We start from the raw sequence: 20,303 nt of genomic DNA, 5'->3' as shown, positions 1-20,303 counted from the left end.
ACTAGTCCTCAGTCATGTTGATTTTTTGAGAACACAGGTGTATCTACAAAATGAAGAATGGCAAAACATACAAAATTGTATATTTTAAGTTTATATTAAGTAAGTCATGCTTTAACATGCATACACATACAACTATTAACGTCATTCAGCAATACCTTCAAAAGTTTAAATTGGAAATTTCTGTTAATGTGCCTTCTCTGCCCTAAGCAACTTCCTACCATAATCTTTGCATCTATCAAAAAGTATTAGGTTGCCCTGGCTGGTGTGGCTCAGTTGGTTAGGGTTGTGGGTTCAATTCCCGGTCAGGGGACATACCCAGGTTTTGGGTTCAGTCCCCAGTCAGGGCATGTCCAGGAGGCAACTCATCAATGTATGAATCTTTTCCATATTGCTCTTTATCTCTCTCTTCCGCCCTCTCTCTTCCTCTTGCTCTCCCTCTTCCTCTCTCCAGAATCACCGAAAAACATATCCTCTGGCGAGGATTGAAAAAGTATTTGGGTGATTTAGACCCTTAGAAAAGGTGGAATGACTTCCAGTTCTTTCTAAGACTTGACTGGAATATAGCAGTAATATGCTAGCCAAAAAAGAGATAGCAACTTTAAAATGGTATGAAGAGTATGATGTTATTTGTGTAACATGTGTCTTTTTATGTATAAGGAGAAATAGATAGATAGATAGATAGATAGATAGATATAGATTCAGATATAGATATAGATATATAGTTATAATCATGTCTATAAAGAGGTACATCAAAGTATTAACAGTGGTTATCTCTAAGAGGAAGGATTAGTTGTAATATTTTTACTTTTAGATTTGCCAGTATTTTCTAAACATTGTTATAATGAGAATGTACTTAATAATTGAAAAACAGAAGGTGGTAACTTAATAAGAAAGAATTTGAAATAAAAATCTTGCCAACTAGTCACTTCCCAGAGGAATAATTGGCACTCCACACAAAGAGTGTTTTATCAAGTTGAGACTATAGCCTACTCTATAGTGGTGACAGGGAGAATTGTGTCCTGCTGTGAAGTGATCTGCAGACTGAGGTGCCCATCCCAAGTTCCCCTCCCTTGTGCTATTTTTCTCATCCATTTCTTAGTTTTCAAAGATCTCCAACTGTTAAGAGAATATGGGATTCTTCAGGGACATAGAAAGAGATTGGACTAACAATTCACAGGGGGAAAGGGTTCTGAGGGGTGCGGGAAGAGATTGGACAAAAATCTTACACCTATGGATGAAGACAGTGGCCGGGGTAAGGGCATGGGGTGGGGTGGGGTTGGGAATCAGGTGGAGGGGAGCTATTGGGCGGGGGAAAGGAACACCTGTAATAATCTGAACAACAAAGATTTATTTTAAATAAATAAAAGTCAAAACCTTAAAACAAAACCAAACAAAAAAAAGAGAGAGAGAATATGGGATTCTAAATGATTATTAATGAGGGAGTCAGAAAATCCTGAGAGGAACCTTGCTTTGTCAGGGAAAACAGGTTTTCCCTAAAGCAAAATAAATGATTTTGGTCCCATCAGTGAATTTCTTTAAAGAAAGTCACTATAAATGTTATTAAAATTATACTCTTGCAGAAGCATTAATGGATATAGACTTTGCCCCAGGTTTCACCTCCTGATAAATCTCATGTTTCTAGATTAAAGGACATGTGTGGTGGATGAGGCTGGGAGGGTGGGGATGAATGTAGGTATCAATTCTAGACCAAGTATAGAATGCTTCTAATCATCCTCACTCATGGTCTTGGAAAGGAACAAGTTTTGTTTGTTTGTTTGTTTTGTTTTTCCTATTTCATGGTCAGACTGAACCATGGTGGCAAGATAAACTGGAGGTGATGTGAGTCAGTGGAAGAGTGCAAATCATATACTCATTTATCCAAGTGCAAGCCCCACTGCTCTGTTGTCTTTATCTGCTATGTTTTCAAGGCTCGATGGGACTTTAGGATGCCTATAGGGTCTCTAGAGCTTCCTTGAAAACTACCATCATCCATGCTTTATTTCTGTTCCATCTCTTCCAGGCTTGGCTTGAATATTAATTCAGGGTTATGGCAAGATATATTCATTCCTCTGCTGGTACAGTTTTGAGAATCATTATTTTTTGGACAATACTTGAAGTAAAAGAAAATTACAATTAGTATATGATTTTTATCAGAGAACTAACAAAACAGAATTATTTAGAAACAGGCACATTTCACCACAATAAAATGGAATGGTTTTAGCCTTTTATGAAAAAAAGGCAGGATAACAGTTTTATCTGCCCCCACCATTCCCTTTTTACCTAAATACTGCTTTAGTATAATATCTTTCCATTTTCTTACCAAACTCTTAGTTAAGCAGGTCAGACTTGACTTATATCTGTATCTCTTTGAGAAAGATCATGGTAACCATTTTTGCTCTCATGTCCTTGTTCAGAATATACATAGCTCACTCTTCTGGTAGGGTACAATATCAGGGCCACTTTAGGAACTCTGGATTATCAGGAGACCTCATCTGGGTCTCTTAGCACCTTGGAATGCTTAAATTCACATTCCCTTCACCAGTGTGTTCATAGCTACTCGTGGTGGCAGAGGCTAAATCATAAAACCTTGGGAAAACAGGACCTTCACCCTAAGCCAGTTGAGAGCCAGTGAGCATGAAGTCAGCCCTGAAGATAACAGAGGAGTGGGTGAACTATGCCACACTTGTGGCTGCTCTTCGCCATTCCTTGGAGGCTGTGTTTAAACCTTTTGTCAAAGAGCAATAGGTCCATTCACAGTCCTTAGAGGGAAGACTTCCTGTTTCCATTTGATGGGGTGAGAAGATACCCACTTTTTGTGGAAGTACAAAGTGAATCTCAGAGGCTTGGATATCAGTCAGTACCAGTGGCATGAGGGTAATTGATTAAGCTCAGGCTCCCCCTTCATTGGCCTGGCATTACTGTTTGATTGTAATGTTCATGCTGAAGATATGAGTGCAGAAATGACAAATATCTGCCCATCCTATATAATAAATACAGAATATGCAAATTGACCATAACTCCACAACAAACCATGGCAGTACCCACAGCCAATAAGGAGGGAATATGCAAATTGATGCAACAAGGTGAGAGGCAGAAGGCGATTCCATCTGGAGCGAGGGTGGTGCCGGCAGCCAGGGGAAGGCAGGCCTATTCTGCATGAATCTTCGTGCATTGGGCCTCTAGTCTTGATTAACAATAGGGAGAAGACAGTATAGTATCCGTGTGAGTCAGAACAGAACTTCTCAGAAGTATGTCTGGTGGATAACAATGATTTCGGCAGCTTTCTTTGAGTTTGAGTTGGGAGCATTTTGTCCAACCTAAAAATTGAAAGAAAATAGGAAAGATAAAGAAGGATGCAAATGGGTTTTTCTTTATATACTGCCAAAAAATAGCTAAGTACAAAACCCTGTATAATTCCAAGTACACATCATTTTGCCTCTTTGCCTCCCAGAAATTCTAGGGAAAGTTATTGTGCTTATACAGAGAAAGTATCTGCAAGGTACACTTAGTATGAAAACCTACAATTTATTGGGCCCTATAACCTACCAGCAAAGAGCCCATCTACCCCTTGCTTGACCTATTTGCCTTGGATGGAAAAGGCCCTCGATCTGCAGCCACTTTGGATCCCAGATGCACAACAATTCCACTTCATTCCTTGAATCAGGCCCATTCAGTCTCACTCTGTTGGAAAGCAGCAGAAACCTAGGTCTAAGTGGACCAAGTATGTTTTACTAATCCTTTTCCATTCGCACTACACCTGACTCCGTGCCCATCTGATTTTGTATGTACTTTCTTTTTTAAAAAAAATATTTTATTTATTTTCCACAGAGAGGAAGAGAGAGGAACAGAAAGCCAGAAACATCGATGAGAGAGAAACATCAATCACCTGCCTCCTGGAGGGGATGTGTGGGAGGGAGGGAGGGGGTCAAAAAAAAAAAAAATCACCTGCCTCCTGCACACACCCCACTGGGTATGTGCCCACAACCAAGATACATGCCCTTGACCAGAATCAAACCTGGGACCCTTCAGTCCACAGGCCGATGCTCTATCCACTGAGCCAAACCAGCCAGGGCTGCATGTACTTTCTAAATGATAACCTGTTATAAACATAGACTGTAAGCCTCTGAAAGGTGGGAAGAAAGAAGAAAAATGGACACTTTCAGTAAAATTTTATGGAATAGATGAATAAGCCAGTAAATCCATTATGTTAAAAACTCCTGATTCTTTCTGCTGATTCATTATATCTAGGGCCCAGAAATCTGTATTTTCAGTTATGTGTTATGGCTGGTCTAATGTTAAGAAAATAGCATTACAAATACCTACCTGTTTCCTGACACATAAAACAATTAACCACATTTGCTTCATAACAGAAGCAGCTTCCTGTATCCCAGGTCTTATATGTTAGCCCCATTTTCTCCAAACAAATGCACAAACCATACAGAGAACACTTTCCTTCTCTGGCTGAGAGTGAGGCTGGGATTCAGCTGCCTCAGGTTGCTGGCCTTCCTTCCTTAGCCTTCTCCACAATCGCCGGCATTGGCATAGTTCTCTGGTTCTTGGGCATTTACACTGAGGGGAGAAAAATGACTGGTATTAACTTTAGGTCGCTGGTATGCATTTGATTATCTTCCAAACCTCATGTCGGGCCATTTAAAGAAAATTATCTCTTATAAAGAAACTATTCTGTCCTATTGGCTCTATCCTCCCTGGAGAATGTTCAAGTACAGTAAAGAAAGGAACTCACATTTAGCAAGGACCTCCTGTCACACATGATCTCAATTAACCTTCATAACCACCATAAGAGGCAAATATCATTAGTCCCATTTTAAAGATGAGACAACTGAGGCTGGACAAGTCAAGCAACTTTCTCAAAGCCACTCAGCTAGTGAGTATGAGTGGTAGGTCTGTCCAAACTCCAAAGTCTATGTTTTTCTTATTATGCCAACCTGCCTCTGGAAAAGGAGATTTTTATAGATCAAGACCAAGCACCCAATACATCAGCAAACTTACAGGACATGGAACTTCAAAAATGACAAACACTGTAATAACGATTCCACTTAACAACAGAGTGACAGCAATCAGAAATTTGACCACACTGCTCCATTTCTGCCTCTTCTCTAGATCTTCATCCGTGTCTAAAAGGCGAGAGCAGAGTAGAAGAGGGAGAAAGAGAATTTGAGAGAGGGAGAAGATCAACCCTCTTATTTGAAGGTCTCTTGGCTCACATGACTAAGAGGGGTCCACCTAGATTCAGAGGCAGGGCCCCTTTCCAGGTCAGACTTACAGTCAGGAGTGGGGTGGGCATCATGGGCTCTGCTCTAATCTCAGAGAGTCACCTTCCCAGGGCTTTGGGATTTTTCCATGATCAAATAGGACCCATTTTTGCACTGCTCTCAAGAGAGGAAAAGGGTGGGAGTGCCCAAGGAGGTCTAACTCTTCTTTCACCAGCAGCCCTCTCAGGGTCTCTATCTAGAAAATCACCCTCCTTTGCTCCTTGTGGCTTTAGTGGGGCATAGAAGGAACAAAGGTGAGTTGGCATTGCTCCTGGGTCATAAGCCAAATTTGGGGACAAATGGCTTATATGCAACTTGTTATTACTAGTCTCATATTTATTTTTCCCCTGGTAGGAACTAGGATGTCACCCAAGCCAGAATCTTACAGAATCTGAGTTCTGGTCAATTTAGGGAAGGTCATTTCCAAAAACTGTGCAGATGAAACATGTACTTGATTGGTGCCATCACTATAATAATTGCTTAGTGTGTAAATGTCGCCTGTCTATACATGAAGAGGCTGGTATTTCCTACCACATGAATACATTTCATTCTATCCCCAAATCTGGCTGCAAGATTAGCTCATTGGTGTGGAGGTAAAGCACTATTATTACAGTCATGTGCCCCTTAACAACTGGGATACATTCTGAGAAGTGCATCATTAAGCAATTCCATCACTGAGCAAAAACGAGAGTTTTTGATACTTACACTAACCTGGATGATACTTACACTAACCTAGTGCAGCCTACTACACACCTAGGCTATATGGTATAGTGTATTGCTCCTGTACAGCATGTTACTGTATTGAATACTGTAGGCAATTGTAGCACATTGGTATTTGTGTATAGAAAGGTACAGTAAAAATACAGTGTAAAAGATAAACCATGGTACACCTATACAGGGCGCTTACCATGAATGGAGCTTGCACGTCTGGAAGTTGCTCTGGATGAATCAGTGAGTGAGTGGGTGAGTGAATATGAAGATATAGGACATTACTGTACACTAGTGTAGACTTGATACAACACTATACATTTAAGCTACACAAAATTTATAAGACAACCGAGATTAAATCAAGCATAAAAGAAAATGGTATAATCAAGAGACAGTAAACACAGGTGTATAAGGCTGCTGCTGGCCTAACACAACATACTGTTTTACAGCAAACTTTTCTTATAAGTAGAAAGAGTACACTCTAAAGCAATTATAAAAAGTGTAGAATAAAAAAAAAAGTGTAGAATAGTAAATACATAAAGCAGTAATAGTCATTTACTATTATCAAGTATTATGTACTATACTATATATACAGTAGTTCCATCATAGACCAAAATGTTGTGATGCAGCACATGTCTATAGTGTCAAACTACAAACATTTCTGAGACCTTCTTTTTAGAGAAACTGATGTTTTCCATAAGAAATGGAGTGGTTTTTCTAGTAGAAACTCTGTGTAACCTCTCAACCGCCAGGAAAATCTTAGGAGACACAGGCTAATGTTGGGGTTAAAAGTGTTTTTCTTTCTGTTCTTGTCTCACTCTCACTTATTCTGTACCTTGTTTCAAAGGGGTAGAAAAATCATCAATACTTGTAGTTTTCTCTCCTCCTTTATTCCCTGGAGTTATGGAGGTGGTAGTGGTGGGAAAAGCCTCTAATGAAGTCCTCATTGCTGGATAGGCCTTACATTGGAAGACCCCTGGTAAAAAAGCTAGAAAAAAAAGAAAGAATGAATAAAAGGACAACTGATAAAACTTTATCCTGCCTTTGATTTTACCAGACAAAAGAACCTAGCTCTACCCAAGATGATACTAAACCCATTGACCTGTCCATAGGTTTAGGCTGTAAGCTCCAAATAATGCCAAGAGTATATGAGAATAGAGATACTAATAAGAGATATGGATTAAAATCCCCAGGAGGCCTTTGACTAATGTAGGATCAGAGTGGAGGAATAGACCATATCTTACTTGCCTATCATGCTTAAAGCCATAATAATAATAATAAGGATGGAGGGTGTAACACTGTTCAAAGTTTCCATCTTTTAAAAAGATGGCTTCAAAGTCCAAAGAGGAACATGAAATATTATCATTTGCCTTAATGATTGCTGCAAATTTGTCAGGTGGAGTGTAAGTCAACTACTCTGAGAGGGGATTGGGGAAAGCGAAAGGAGTTGGAAGAAGGAAAGACCACCCAGCTACATGCACTCCTCAATTTCATTCATTCTGCAAATAATTAAAAATGAATACTGTATCTATTATGTGGTAGATATTACTTCATTACTTTGGATTTATCAGTTGGATACATTCTAGCTAGGGAAGGAGTAAAGGAGAGAAAGGGTTGAGGGGGGGAAGCAGATCACAATAAATATAGTAAATTTTATGGTATGTGCTACAAAAAAATAGAGTAAGGTGCCCAGCTGTCATGGATCAGTGGCTGAGCATTGACCTATGTACCAGAAGGTCACTGTTCAGTTCACAGTCAGGGCATATGCCCAGGTTTCGGGCTCCATCCCCAGTGTGGGCATGCAGGAGACAGCCGATCAATGTTGCTCTCTCATCATTGATGTTTCTAACTCACTCTTCCTCTTCCTCTCCCTTCCTATCTTAATTCAATAAAAAATATATTTTTAAAAGTAGAGGAAGAGCTGAAACTGGTTTGGCTCATTGGATAGAGCGTCGGTCTGTGGACTGAAAGGTCCCAGGTTCGATTCCGGTCAAGGGCTTGTACCTTGGTTGTGGGCACATCCCCGGTGTGGGGTGTGCAGGAGGCAGCTGATCGATGATTCTCTCTCATCGATATTTCCCTCTCTCTTCCTCTCTGTAAAAAGTCAATAAAATATATTAAAAAAAAATAAAAGTAGAGAAAGGTAAGGGAGCAGTCTAGGGATGTGGTGCAGGTGGGCAGTGGTTTGGCAACATGCAGTGAAGACTGGTTTCATTGAGAAGGTGAGATTTGAGCCAAGACTTGAAGGAGGTGAGGGGAATAGCCATGCAGATACCTGGAAAGAATAGTAAGTCCTCACTAATGTTGTTGCTTGATTTGGAAACTGTGACTTTAAGGCAAAATGACATATAACAAAACCAGTTGTCCCATAGGCTAACTGATATAAACAAGAAAATAAGAATTGGGTTCCTCTGGCATATTTCTGGTTATAAAAACATCACCAAATTTCTAAAGAGAGCACTTCTAATATTAAACTTTGAAATAAATATGAACTATACGTACATTTAATAAATATTAATAAAAACAAGCAAGATAAATCTTTTCTAAGCTGTTTATTCCAGTTCGGGGCTGAGGGTGGCCAGAGCCTATCCCAGCAACTCAGGGAGGGGACAACCACTGCAGGGCACCCACATACACCCACACAGAGACCAGAGCAATGTAGATAGTCCAAATCATGTAATATGCACATCTTTGGGTTGTGAGAGGAAACCAGTGTATGGAGGGAAAACCTTGCAAACTGGAGAGAACATGCAAACTCCACACAGACAGTAGCCCTAGTGGAAATCAATTTTCTTCTCATCAATGTTATAACAAAATGATGTTATTCGAGGACCTGTTGTAGTGACATAGGCAGAGGCGAGAGCTAGAGTATAGGCCCCAAGGCGGAAATGTCTGACGTGTTACAGTTTTAGAGGACAAGCAAAGAGGCTACTGAGATTGGGGTAGAGTAAGCAAGGGGGCAGGAGTAGGAGATAAGGATCTAAAGGAAATGGGCGCATATCACTGGGGGCCTTGTAGGCTAGTTAAAGTACTTTGGTCTTTATTCTGATTGAAATGGGGATCCAGTCCTGCCCAGTGTGGCTCAGGTGGTTTGAGCATTGTCCCATCATCCTGTGCACTGAAAGGTCACCGGGTTTGATTCCCAGTCAGGGAACATCCCTGGGTAGTGGGTTTGATCCCCGGTTGAGTGCTTTGGGGAGGCAACTGATTGATGTTTCTCTCTGTCTTTCCCTCTCCCTGCCTCTTTTTCCCTCTCCCTGCCCCCCGCCCCCCGCCCCCCCCCCCCTTTCATCAATAGAAACATATTTTTAAAAAAAGAAATGGAGATCCATTACAAGGTTTTGAGCAGAGGAATGGCATGATGGTTTCATTTTTAAAGGATCACTGAAATAGACTGTAGTGGGGCAAGGGCAGAAGCAGAGTCACCTGACAGGAGGCTATTGCAGAAATCCAATAAGAGATGATGGTGACTCAGACCAGCTGTGGAAGTGATGAGATGATATAGACAAATTCTGGCTGTAGTCTGGAATGAACTTCACTTGCCTGCAGAATTGACTTAATCCAATTCACACAGTGGTTCCTATTCCATTTTGAATGGTCTCTTATCATTGCTTATTAAATTGAGGTCTGTAAGTCCTACTTGATGTTTCTAAATTAGTTTCCCATGTCTTGATGAAGTCCATGTGAAAATGATAGTTCCTTACTTCAGAGGCCAGTGGCTACAGTACCAGACATTGTATGTGAAATTACAGGGTAAGGACTCATCCTTGATTTCATTTTAATCAGGAAGACAGTGTTGGCAAAGATAGAGACCAAGAGCTACAGTTTCAAAAGAAAAAACAAATAAGGAAATTATGTGAAGTGTTTTCAGCATAGTGCCAGTCAGGTCTCTAAAGTGATAACATGTTCTATGAGACAGATGAGCTGAAGATAAGCAAATCTCACTTTGGACAAGTCACCTAAGTTCTCTCAGTTTTGGTCTCCTTGTCTGTAAGATCATTATAATCAAAGTAGAGGCCCAATGGATGAAATTCGTGCAAGGGGCCCGGTCCTTGCAGCCCCAGACAGTCGTTCTGCTGTTTAGTCTAATTAGCATATTAGCTCTTTATTATATAGGATAATTCTTAATCTACCTATTTCACAGGAGTTATGTGAAGGTAAGAAAGCAGGTATGAAAACACTCTGCATGCTGAGTGATATGATTGGAGGAGGAGGAAAAACCTAGAGACCCTCTAAGTAGAACTGTGCCCTCTAACCACAGGGATAATGGTATTTCCCTATAGCATGTCTTGGGGCCACTGTTGCAAAGTCTACCTAATAGGCTTCATCTGTCAATGTATTTTCATTTCTGCCAAGTTTCTGAATTAATGCCCATCCATGTTGACAGTTCATCTCTAGTAGATCTCATCTGCTAGGTAATTAAGGTGGAGCATATTTATAAATACAGCTCTCCCGTTCCTGGTGATGATGGAATTGCAATTAGCTTTTCTTTGGCTAAGGATATTTGGGCATGAATGCCCCACTTTAATGAGAAAAACAAAAGTCCCAATTTATGAAATGGATGATTTAGGAGATGATGCTTTGCTTTATTACAAAATAACTTATTTTATAAAGGGAGCATTAGATGCATTGCATTTAAATGGAAGTCTTTTTTAGAGCCTATTCTGTAATAATATTAGCAGGTTGAAGGAGGTATTTGAGAAGCCTTATATATTGCTATTGGGTTTGTGCTTCGGATCTAAACCTCAGCTGTACATATATACAATAGAAATCAGACCATCTAGAAACTGAGCACTGGAGAAATTAAGTAACCTGTCAAAGGTGATCATTAATATCAGAATAAACCTTTGTGTTGCCGAAACCGGTTTGGCTCAGTGGATAGAGCATCGGTCTGCAGACCGAAAGGTCCCGGGTTCGATTCCGGTCAGGGGCATGTACATTGGTTGCGGGCACATCTCCAGTAGGGAGTGTGCAAGAGGCAGCTGATTGATGATTCTCTCTCATCGATGTTTCTAACTCTCTATCCCTCTCCCTTCCTCTCTGTAAAAAATCAATAAAATATATTTAAAAAAAAAAAAAAGAATAAACCTTTGTGTAATATTTCTCCTATCCTCACAGTTTCACATGGGTTAAACAGACCATAGGAATTAGTGCACACCAGTCAAATTCCAAAGAACCTAATCTATATACTAAAAATGACATTGAAAAATATGTACATAGGCGAATGAGTCTGCCAAATGGATCAGATATGATGTTTTTCTTGTCTAGATACCCTTTTTCTAAACCTACAGATTCTTGTGAAGCCAAATGCATAAATGGAAAGTTTCTTGATTAATATAGATCTGAAGAATAGATGGTGTAAACCTTATCAGAAGTGATAAAGACCTACGAGTCCTCTTTCATCAGAAAGAATTATAAGAATATTTATAATAGAGGATCTTTTCCTTGGCCAAATTCCATAAACAGTAACAAATAGTCTCCATCTTACATTTTTCTAGATTGCATGTCAACCCACATCTTCTGTTGCAGCTCATTCTCATCCTTACAATTTCAGATTCCTACTTTTCTCTGGGAACATCTCCATGCATTGGCTTGTTTCTGGGACATCCTCCTGTGTAGACTGGTGTCATCTATAATGGCATCTCTTTTATGACCTTATAAATTTGGCCATGTACCTAATTTTTTCTACTCTACTTCGAGTGTGTCACTTCCTGGCACTGAGTGTAAGTTTAAATTCAGAATAGGCAGTTTTAAACTTATAAATGGGGCAATATTTCAAAAGTCCACTCATATATTGGTTGTCTGCAATTCATTGTTGTTCAATAAATGTATCTTGACTGATGATTAGATCCCCAAACTAACCTGCAAATATCCATTTACTTTCTTTGCACAGCTCAGATAGTACAGGGTATTAGCTTAAACCAGCTATTTTCAGTCTTTTCCATCTCATGGCACACAGAAACTATAATACTAAAATTCCAGGGAACACCCCCCAAAAATTGTTTTTTGCTGATCTGACTAAAATAAATAGGTATAATTTTTTATTTAGCTACACTGGATAGCTATTTTTAAATTCAACAATCTAAGGGAAGCAGGCCAGCGCCCGACTAAAAATCAGGTATTGCATGTCTTAAAAATTCTTGCAACACACCCATTGAAAGTCGCTGGCTTAAACTTTTCCTCCTCCCCTGGACTCTAGGCTAACCCAAAGCAAATTGTTGAATTAGGGCAGGTTGATCATTGGCATCTCTCCCCTTTAATCCCCCAGTTTTCCCTGACCCAAATCTCTAAGAGCTAGTGTCTTAATTGCTCTGAGTCCAACGCTGCATAGCATTATATCCAAGAAAGATTCACCCTGTACAATGTCTCTAGACTCCAAAATGACTTAAGTTCGCTATTCCCATCACACTTATCATTGACTCATAGAGTGGGGGTGACACATGTTAGGAAGAGAACAATCAGGTTGAATTAATTTGCATTAACACTGAGTGACTGAAAGCCCCCACATACTGTCAGAGGCTTTTAAGTTTTTAAGAGCTTTTTTCACACAAAAGTGATCACTATGTGAACTTTAGAAAGTATAGTAAAGGAATTAAAACATTCTTGTCATGTGAGGATTTATAATTTACTATACCTGGGCTACATCCCAAGAACCTATCCACTTATTTCCCAATTTCTAGTCTTCTAAACCAGTGATTGGCAAACTGCAGCTCGTGAGCCACACGCGGCTCTTTGGCCCCTTGAGTGTGGCTCTTCCACAAAATACCACGTGCAGGTGAGCGTGTACAGTGCTATTGAAACTTTGTGGCCCATGCATAGAAGTTGGTTTTTAGCTCTCAAAAGAAATTTCAATAGTTGTACTGTTGATATTTGACTCTGTTGACTAATGAGTTTGCCAACCACTGCTCTAAACAGATTGTGGTTTTAAAAGTACTCCCCCCCACCCCCATTATTCTGCTGGTGATCCCCCAGTTTCTCTAAAAGTGTCAAGTTTTATTTAATTTTTTCCAGCACTGCAACAGTAGCATCTAGGGCAGTGGTCAGCAAACTCATTACTCCACAGCGTCAAATATCAACAGTACAATGATTGAAATTTCTTTTGAGAGCCAAATTTTTTAAACTTAAACTTCTTCTAATGCCATTTCTTTAAAACAGACTCGCCCAGGCCATGGTATTTTGTGGAAGAGCCACACTCAAGGGGCCAAAGAGCCAGATGTGGCTTGAGAGCTGCAGTTTGCCAACCATGGATCTAGGGAATTTCCTGTATGTAGGGGGAACTGCCAATACTGATATATAGATCATAAACTAGTTGACAAAAAGAATGGGTGGGAGAAGGAAGGACAGAAGCAGAGAAACTTAAGGCAAAGGTCAAGAGCCATTGCTCAGCAACTGTGGGGGAATAGTTACTCTCAATGTGTGTGGAAGTGAAAAACTGAACAACCCCTGTGGAGGGTAACTTAGCAATATCTATCAAACTTTGATCCAGCAACCCTGCTTGGAATTTATCCTATGGATAAATTGTAGGCACACAAAGAAGAATGTATAAGATCATTGCTTGCAGCATTGTTTGTATTTGTAAGAGGTTGGAAACAACCAAAATATCGATCCATAGGGAACTGGTGATAGTATAGACATAAAATGTAATAATGTACAAGAGTTACAAGGAATGAGACATATCCTATATAATAAAAGACTAACATGCAAATTGTCCCCTCGAGGGGAGTTTGATCAACCTGGAGTTTGACTGCTCGCTATGATGTGCACTGACCAACGGGGCTGTGCGGAACAACATGGCAGGCGTAGCGGTATTGGCAGTGGGCTACAGTGGAGGTGCTGCCAGCCCCCATGGGTCCCTATGAGAGCCAACTATGGCAGTGGGAAGGTGGAGCAGGTAAGTGGGTGGCACCAGGCCAAGGCAGGGTGCCAGTCAGGGCTGCAAGGCTGGGGGAGGGAGTTAGGGCCCGATCTTCACAGGCCAACTGGAGGGACGCCACCCATGTACAAATTTCGTGCACTGGGCCTCTAGTTAATACATATCGATATGGAACAACCTATAGATACATTGTTAAGTGGGGGGAAAAGCAAGGTATTAAATAGTATATATGGTATGCTACTATTTATATGTTTAAAATATATACATCCATACATGCCTAGAATATCTCTGGAAGAAAACTCAATAAGTTGTTAATAGGATTTCCCTTGGGGATAAGAGTACTGGAGGACGGAGGGAGTAGAACAAGGGAGATTTACTTTTCACTGGAAACCTGTGTTGTTTGAATATGTTACTATGTGCATTCAGAGTAAATCAAAATTAAATAACTATTGTGAAAGAGGACCCATCAGAAATGAGAGCATGTGAAAATTGCAGCATGTCAGGACTAGAAGGGTCCTTAGAGATTAGAAAACTGAGTCTCAGAGAGGACATGGATTTGCCAAAGGAGAGGATAATCCATTTCCTTGAGGCATTAGCTGCTACTAAGCTCTACCTGCATTCAGGGTTGTAAATAAAAGTCATGCCTACCTTCACCTCATGTTCCAATCTCACCTTTGCCTGTTAGAAGAGATCCATTCTGAAAGTTGGATGTAGGGGTTAGGTGACAGCTTGGGAAAGCAGTGCTGTTTCTGTAGGGAGCAGCAATGACTCTCAGATTCTTGAGAGTATACTTGACCTTTGGCCTTTTCTCTGAATATGCAAGGCTGACTTTTACTTTGCTCCCAGAGGCAAGGCACTGCAGGGTAGCCACAGTCAGAATTTGGTCGAAGGTGGACCTGTTGTCTTTAGCTTGAGCTTCTGCAAAGAGATAAGCCAAAGAGAATAAAGGAAGCTGGCATATATTTATTGGTTTCAGAGCAGAAGGGAGAGGGAGAGAGAGAAACATTATGATGAAAGGGAATCATCGATCTGCTGCCTCCTGCACGCTCCTCACTGGGAATTGAGCCCCCAGTCCAGGTATGTGCCCTGATGGGGAATCAAACTGTGACCTCCCAGTTCATGGGTCGACACTTAACCACTGAACCACTCTGCCTGGACAGGAAGCTGGTTCTTAATCTGAATGGCTGAACTACCTATTGGCTCGTTAAACTTCACTGCTGTATTTTTGTGTCTTTTTAGTTGATTTCTTCCTCAGCATGTGCTTATGGTACTTAATACAGAAACCTTCCTTTCTTCCTTCCTACCATGGGCCCCATGAAGGTGGGTGACTGCAGTAAGTTCAGCTCAGAGAAATGCTCATTGATTGTCCTTTAATGCAGAGGGTTGAATACTGCCTCCTTCTCTTTTTTCATCCCCTTTTTTGATTTATATAGCCATATCTTAGCTAATAAGAATTCATTCAAAAAAATTTGTTTCCAGAAAGCCTTTTGGGGGAATACATGTCTTTAAAATAGGGTACTTGAGATCTGCGCTAGGAATGGGAGAGACAGGCATCTTTTAAAAATAAAATTTTTCAAAAAAAAAAAAAAAAAAACTTTTGGCAAAGTGATTTTTTTTTAGGAAGAGAGAGCTCATTCCATACCTGGCATTAACACATCCCTGGTGCTTCTCATACCCATTGCGAAGAGCCCAGGGAGCTGTTCCACTTGACAACGGCTGTCTCTGAGTTCTGGAAGTAAAAAAAAAAAAAAAAAGTTCAGGCTTTACTGTTTAGAATTTCAGGCACTGGAGAGGAAGATACAAAATAATGTAGTTCCTTCTCACAAAGCTTGCAATTGGTAATATAAAAATTCCTCCCAAAGTCTTTAAAGTATATACAAGAGGAAGTTAGATAAGTAACATTATATAAAGAAGATTGAGTAACATTCTATTATCTTTGGGGGTAGGGAGGTAAAAAAGAGTTAAATGAAGTTAATGAAAGACTGATCAACCTTTTCCTTTAAAAACTGATTATTATCTCTTCGCCTTCCTGTTCTTGTTTTAAAACTTTTGAAAGTTTATTAAGCGTAACCTTGAACAAGGTATCTTTCTGAATACCATGGAACCATAGGTTATAATTATTTATGCTTTTGCCATATAACTCACAGGGTGTTGTGAGTTTTCTTTTTTTTCTTTTTCTTCTTTTTTTGTGAGTTTTCTTCATTTGCTAAATTTGCTACTACTGCACATTATACTGTTTGGCCTTAACTCTGGTGAGCTAATTACAGAGATGAAATGTCTAGAACACTTTGAAAATCATGTTTTAAATGAACAGTTATCAAAGAGCAGAAAATGGTGCCATTTCACCTCCACACCACCCTTTTCTTAGCTCTCCCTTTCCAAGAGCATCCCCACATATTTGGATGTAACACCTTAAAAAGGAAGACATCTTATGAGGAGGTATGAATTTGTGACAGCACCCTCCAGGAAGGACTCTGATGTTAGTTTCATGAACAAGACATTCTTTGAAGACTTCTCACCATGAAACGGACAGCTATCTTTCTGGGTTGAATAAGTTGCAGTCCTGCAAGAGGATGCATAGGATGACTGGAAAGCATTGCCAACTGAGTTTTGGCTATATCTCTATTTGCCAGAAGAGACCCCAAACACTTTCTGGCCTCTCTTTGGATTTTCCAGGATATTAAGCTAGAGTAGCACTTACCTTTCTTGTTGGCATCATAGGATGTAATGATTAGGCTGAAGACCAAGATGGTATCCATGTCAGCTTGAGCACATGCTCCTTGCAGAGACAGTATGCTGCTAATCTGTCACTGTCTCTTATAGCTTTCTAGGCATTTTTACTGCCCTGGAACCAAGTTTGACCCAGGGAGAGTCTGGTTCCACCCTAATTATCTTGCTCCATTTCCCGAAGATCCAGGAATAGAGCTGATTGGAGAGAGGATCAAATCTGCTTAATGATTGACTCAGAAGGTCTTCTCTGATCACTACTGCCAACATTAGAAATGGTAATTACCCAGAAGTTTCCTTAGGAGAAAGGGCATAAACGCCCAGTGATATCTTTATAAATACTTGCAGGTAGACACGTAGACATTCACAAGCATGCTCACTAAGACAGGCATATATATTTACACACCAGCATACAGAGATAAAGAGATTTCAATTAAGGAAATTGATTTATAGAGTAGAGCAGGGAACTGGGACTGAATAAGTTGGTGAGTTACACTGGAGAAAGCACTGCACTAGGAATTAAGAGAACTGGGTTCTAAAACTACGTCCTCTTGAGAAAATTGCTTGATTTCTCCATATCTCAATTTTTTCCTCTGTATTCCGACCAAATGATGTCTAGTATTCATTCACAGTTACACACATAGACTTACATCAACACAGATATAACTATCTAGTTTTGTACATTTTCACACCCCTGAATAGTGAAGTGAGTATAGGTAAATCACCTTCCCATGACTATTGGGCTGAGAGGTTGTGAAGAAGAGCTAAATATCCTAGATGAGAGATACTGCCTGCAGTTTGGGAAGGTTTTCCTAGACAGGTAACTGTTGAAGATTATTCAAAACTTGCATATTTTAGTAATACTATATAGACTTTGTGATAGCATAGGTAGATGGACCATAAAGCAGCAATGAGGATGTATTTAGGTCCTTTGCCTAAGCCCAGAGCCTCTGTATTCTCTCTACCCACTGTAAATGTACTCCATTGGAGTCAACATAGGTTTGGCTATGTGAAAGAAGGTTCTAGAGGCCAACACTCTGATTGATAATGATGAATAGGGACATTCCATGAGGGAATTCATTAGATCAGAGTCAAATCATGATTTAAATGTTACCCTGGCCCTAACCAGTTTGGCTTAGTGGATAGAACGTTGGCCTACGGACTGAAGGGTCCCAAGTTTAATTCAAGGGTCCCAAGGTCAAGGGCATGTACCTTGGTTGCGGGTACATCCCCAGTAGGGACCGTGCAGGAGGCAGCTGATTGATGTTTCTTTCTCATTGATGTTTCTAACTCTCTATCTCCCTTCCTCTCTATAAAAAAATCAATGTACATATTTTTAAAAAATGTTACTCTGTTGCCTGACATTTTAATTCAGGTTGAAATCTGGCTAAATAGAGCATCAAGGGAAATATTGGAAACAAAAAGGGCAACATGTTGCCTGAAATTGGAAGGAGAAGTGCTGAACATTCAGCTACAATGCCTGTCATTTAGCAAGTATTTATTGTGGGCCTACCATATGCCAGACACTATTCTAGCAGTGAGCAAGATCAAGTCCATGTTCACATGAAAAGATGGAAAGCACACAACAAACCTGGTAAAAAATAAAATAGTGCAAAGGGCTAACAATGAATGATACACAAATACATAAGATAATTAGAGACTGTGATAGTTGTGAAGCAAAGAACAGAATGATGAGTTACTGGCAGAGGACACTTTAAATAGGGTGGTCAGGGAAGACTTCTCTGAGGTGGTGACATTGGAGGTAAGAAAACTAAGAGAATGAATGCTGTAGAATCTAAGAAAGGCGAGTATTTCAAGGAAGAAATGATCAGTTGGTCAAATGCTGAGAGGTGTGTATGATGAGAACAGACTGTCCACTATATTTGACAATCCTATAAGAACCGTTTCAGCAGAGTGGTGGAAGTTGGAGAAGCTGAGAGGGAGTTGAAGCTGAATATGTGTATATTATCTTTTTCAAGAAATTTTACCATGAAAGAGAGCAGAGAAGTGAGGCCAGCTAAGTAGAGGGAACATAAGTACCTCAAGTCTTACTGGTCTAGAGCAGCATTATCTCATTCCCTTTTCCCTGCCACAGTTGCCTGATTCTTCTAGGGGCAAGGCACATTGGTTTTGGTTATTATTTCCTCAACATGGTTACATAATTCTCTGCTCCCATGTAGTTTAAGAAACTCCCCCCTTGCCGGGACCGGTTTGGCTCAGTGGATAGAGCGTCGGCCTGTGGACTGAAAGGTCCCGGGTTTGATTCCGGACAAGGGCATGTTCCTTGGTTGCGGGCACATCCCCGGTGGGGGGTGTGCAAGAGGCAGCTGATCGATGATTCTCTCTCATCGATGTTTCTAACTCTCTATCCCTCTCTCTTCCTCTCTGTGAAAAATCAATAAAATATATTTTAAAAAAAGAAAGAAAAAAGAAAAAGAAACTACCCCGTCAACTTTATTTCATTTTTTTCTGTAAATTCCTAGATGCCATGTGACAATGCTGCCACCTGGAGGAGGGGATAGGAAAGGATCTGAGGGTTCACTGTTCTCATTCTCTGTCACAAGGTGGCAGAAGAGCTCACTCTTCTCTAAAGAAACCTTGTGCTTAGACAAAGAGAAGGTACAAGCATATTGTTTTATCAACTTTCTGACCTTTCCCTTTTTCTTTGTGTCCTAGAGGCTCAAATGTCAGCCTTTGTGTTGAGCAGCTATACAGTGCGAGAGCTACATTAACAAGTCAAAATAACTATCAGAGAAATAGACTCAGACTGTTCTCTACTATTAGATATTTTGACTGGTTTTGTGTTTAGAATACGGTATATGTGGAGGAAAGGATATCTCACCTGATATCCTTTCCCTACAGCAAAAATGTCAAATTTAGAAGGAAACAAAACTGTAACATAGGTGAGTCTTGTGAGAGATATGACACGAAGATATTAGGAAACTGGGACTAACTTAGAGAATCAGGGTGGGTCTGTGGGAGGAGCACTTGACAAGTAGCCAAAAGGCATAACTAGGTTCTAGATCAAACTGAATCGCTTTGAGTATGTCGTTTAATTTCTCTGGCCTCTGTTTTGGTGTCTTTATTTTTTTAAATATGTTTTTTGTAGATTTCAGAGAGAGGAAGAGAGAGAGAGAGAATCATTGATTGGCTATTCTTGCACGCCCCACGCTGGGAATCAAGGCTGCAATGCAGGCATGTGCCCTGAGTGGGAATTGAACCACTCCTGGTTCATAGGTGGATGCTCAATCACTGAGCCACGCTGGCTGGGCCATTATTCAGATTTTTACTATTACAAATGAGTTTTGTTTGTTTTTTAACTTTATATAACAGGAAACACATTCTTTTGGGTCTGGATTTTTTTGCTTAATATTATGTCTGTAAATTCATCTTGATGTTTCATGTAGCAATAGTTTGTTCTCATTGCTTTATATATTTCAGTGTATGAATGTACCATAACTTATCCATTCTACTGCTGAGAGATTGGGCTATTTTCAGGTTTTGGTCATAATGAACAAAGTTCCTGGGATCATCTGAAAGTTTCTCCAGAATATAAATCCAGAAATGGAAGCAGAGTTATAGGGTATGCAGAGTATGTTCAGCTTTACTAATTAATGCCAAATGTTTTCTAGGAGGCTGTTCTTATTTACACCCTTCTCTGTAGAATATAAAAGTTCCTATTGTCTCACATCCTTCCCAAAGGGACCAAACAGCCTTTTCAA

At 40.1% G+C, this 20,303-nt stretch overlaps 2 protein-coding genes across 2 annotated transcripts in view; one reads left to right on the top strand and one right to left on the bottom strand.

Annotated features, from left to right (window-relative positions):
• ACACA (acetyl-CoA carboxylase alpha) overlaps positions 1-20,303 on the top strand; it is a 246,989-nt gene that overhangs the window by 12,493 nt on the left and 214,193 nt on the right. The window lies entirely within an intron of this gene.
• LOC311610742 (uncharacterized protein C17orf78 homolog) lies at positions 2,890-16,613 on the bottom strand (the record flags this gene model as incomplete). Its single annotated transcript, XM_084862282.1, is given in 8 exon segments — positions 2,890-3,317; positions 4,435-4,569; positions 5,011-5,135; positions 6,800-6,808; positions 6,811-6,969; positions 14,527-14,772; positions 15,497-15,583; positions 16,556-16,613. Coding segments are annotated over 8 exon segments (894 nt in total). The 3' UTR covers positions 2,890-3,242.

Source organism: Pipistrellus hanaki, assembly GCF_964339955.1.
Source record: "Pipistrellus hanaki genome assembly, chromosome: 16".
In the NCBI taxonomy this organism is placed as follows: domain Eukaryota; kingdom Metazoa; phylum Chordata; class Mammalia; order Chiroptera; family Vespertilionidae; genus Pipistrellus; species Pipistrellus hanaki.
Note: the sequence above shows the minus strand (reverse complement) of the source record. Positions and strands in the feature narration are given on the sequence as shown.